Below are 1,912 nucleotides of genomic sequence, written 5' to 3'. Positions count from 1 at the left end.
CAGCGCTACACTGTGTAATGTTGACAAGACAAAGAAAGAGATAGCGGGCGCTGTTACGTTTCTAGTTGAAATACTAGAGAATGCAACATGATAGTCATATCTTGAAAAAATCATGCAAGATGATTAGACAATGACAATACTGTGAATAGATTCCTATGCCAGCTGGTTCTTCCTTTCTAATTCTTTTTAGGTATCAGATAGTAAGTAATACCCATTAACAGTCCTTAATATAAGTTCAACTCTTTCTGGTTCATTTTTATATGGAAAAACATGTTTAGCATGCTTATACCAAACACCAAAAAAGAATGGTAGTCATCATCAGTGGAACAAGGAAAGTACGTAAGAGGCGTAAAAATATGCATGATTAACGTTGATTCTCTATGGCATAATATCTTTCGAGGTTGTTTTCTACTGAAAAAATACCCATACCTAGAAGTGTACTATAATTGTCATGCATCCCTATGTATCATCAAATTTCTATAGTAAGTCATTGTAACTGCAGGTCTTATTCCTAATCAATAAACATTGATATCTTTTCTTGCAATTGCTAGTATACTACTCCCTCCGTTCCAATTTAAGTGTCTTAGTTTGACAAGAGACAAAATTTAAAAAATAAATAAAAATTTTAATTTGAATATTGTAGTTCCAAATTAAAGACGTGTAAATGTCCTTTGAATCTTATGGTAATAAAATTGCCATATAAAAGAGACATTCTTTTAGAGACATACCAAAAATTAAAAGTAAGACATTTAAATTGAGACGGTAGAAGTGGTATGTATTAAACCAATAATTCTCACGATTCAACATTATATTCATCGATTATTTACAGTACCCGAAGTGGATAGTCCCACCCCTGCCCCACCTCAGTTCCCCAAAATCCTCCACATGAAGTTTCCCCCATCAAATCATCAGCCATGTGACTTCTACCAATGTTGAAACACCATTCCTATAATTCCCCCTACTTCCCTAAAAAAAGTACTACTACATCACTAGATAGACATGGAGTACTCCCAAAATCAATCAGGGCCACAACCAGATGATAGACAAGAAAACAATGGCCTCATTCTTGATCTAAGCCTCCTCTGTAATTGGGAACATGCAGATCAAGCACTCAAAACCAGTGATAATTCGCAAGGTAATGATGATGAAACAGAGCACCAGGTTTATTCATGTAACTATTGTCATAGGAATTTTTTAAGTTCACAAGCCCTTGGCGGTCATCAAAACGCACATAAACGAGAGAGAATTACAATGGCCAAGAGAAAGAAGAATATTGCTAATTCTAGCATGATGGCTTCTCTGCCTATTATGCATGGTTCCTTCCATAGGTCTCATGGCATTCAAGCACACTCCATGATTCAAAAGGCTCCCATCTTTGGTTCACCCGCAATTCCACCGTTATATATGCATTCAGTTGGGTGGTCCAGAAGGCGGCTTCATCAGCTGCCGGCGATAGGTCGCCTGATTATGCCGGAAAGTTACCGCGTGGGAATGGCATCATTGGATGACAGTGCTGCTAGGTTGAATGTTGGTTACTTGAACAAAATTCCAGCAATTGTTGGTTCTCATTTGAAGACTAATCAAGAGGATCTGAACAAGCTGGATTTATCTCTCAAACTCTGAGAGTAGTTACTGCGTTGAAGTAGTAGTAGTAATTTTTTATATATATTTTCCTTTTCGTTGGACTGTAGTTTCCTTCGGATATCTCTTCCTATAAAATTGCTATTAGAGTGGTATTAATGGTTCATTATTAGCCTAGGCGGATTATAAATGTTATTTTGGCTGCAGTCAGCCAAGGGGAATGCAGAGCATGTAGTACGGGTTTGGTTTGGCAGAACTTGTAGGGCTGTATATGTATTGAGAAATTAAGTAAATATTTATTTATATGTAATAAATATGAGAGTTGACAATT

At 36.6% G+C, this 1,912-nt stretch overlaps 1 protein-coding gene across 1 annotated transcript; it reads left to right on the top strand.

Moving 5' to 3' along the window:
• The first annotated feature begins 824 nt into the window (after window positions 1-824).
• On the top strand, window positions 825-1,912 carry LOC132598912 (zinc finger protein 1-like). The gene has a single exon (XM_060312064.1). It carries the CDS (start codon window positions 1,000-1,002, stop codon window positions 1,621-1,623), a length of 624 nt encoding a protein of 207 aa, XP_060168047.1. The 5' UTR covers window positions 825-999; the 3' UTR covers window positions 1,624-1,912.

This window comes from Lycium barbarum, chromosome 1, assembly GCF_019175385.1.
Source record: "Lycium barbarum isolate Lr01 chromosome 1, ASM1917538v2, whole genome shotgun sequence".
In the NCBI taxonomy this organism is placed as follows: Eukaryota; Viridiplantae; Streptophyta; class Magnoliopsida; order Solanales; family Solanaceae; genus Lycium; species Lycium barbarum.
The sequence above is the reverse complement of the archived record's forward strand: the minus strand, read 5'-3'. Positions and strand labels throughout refer to the sequence as shown.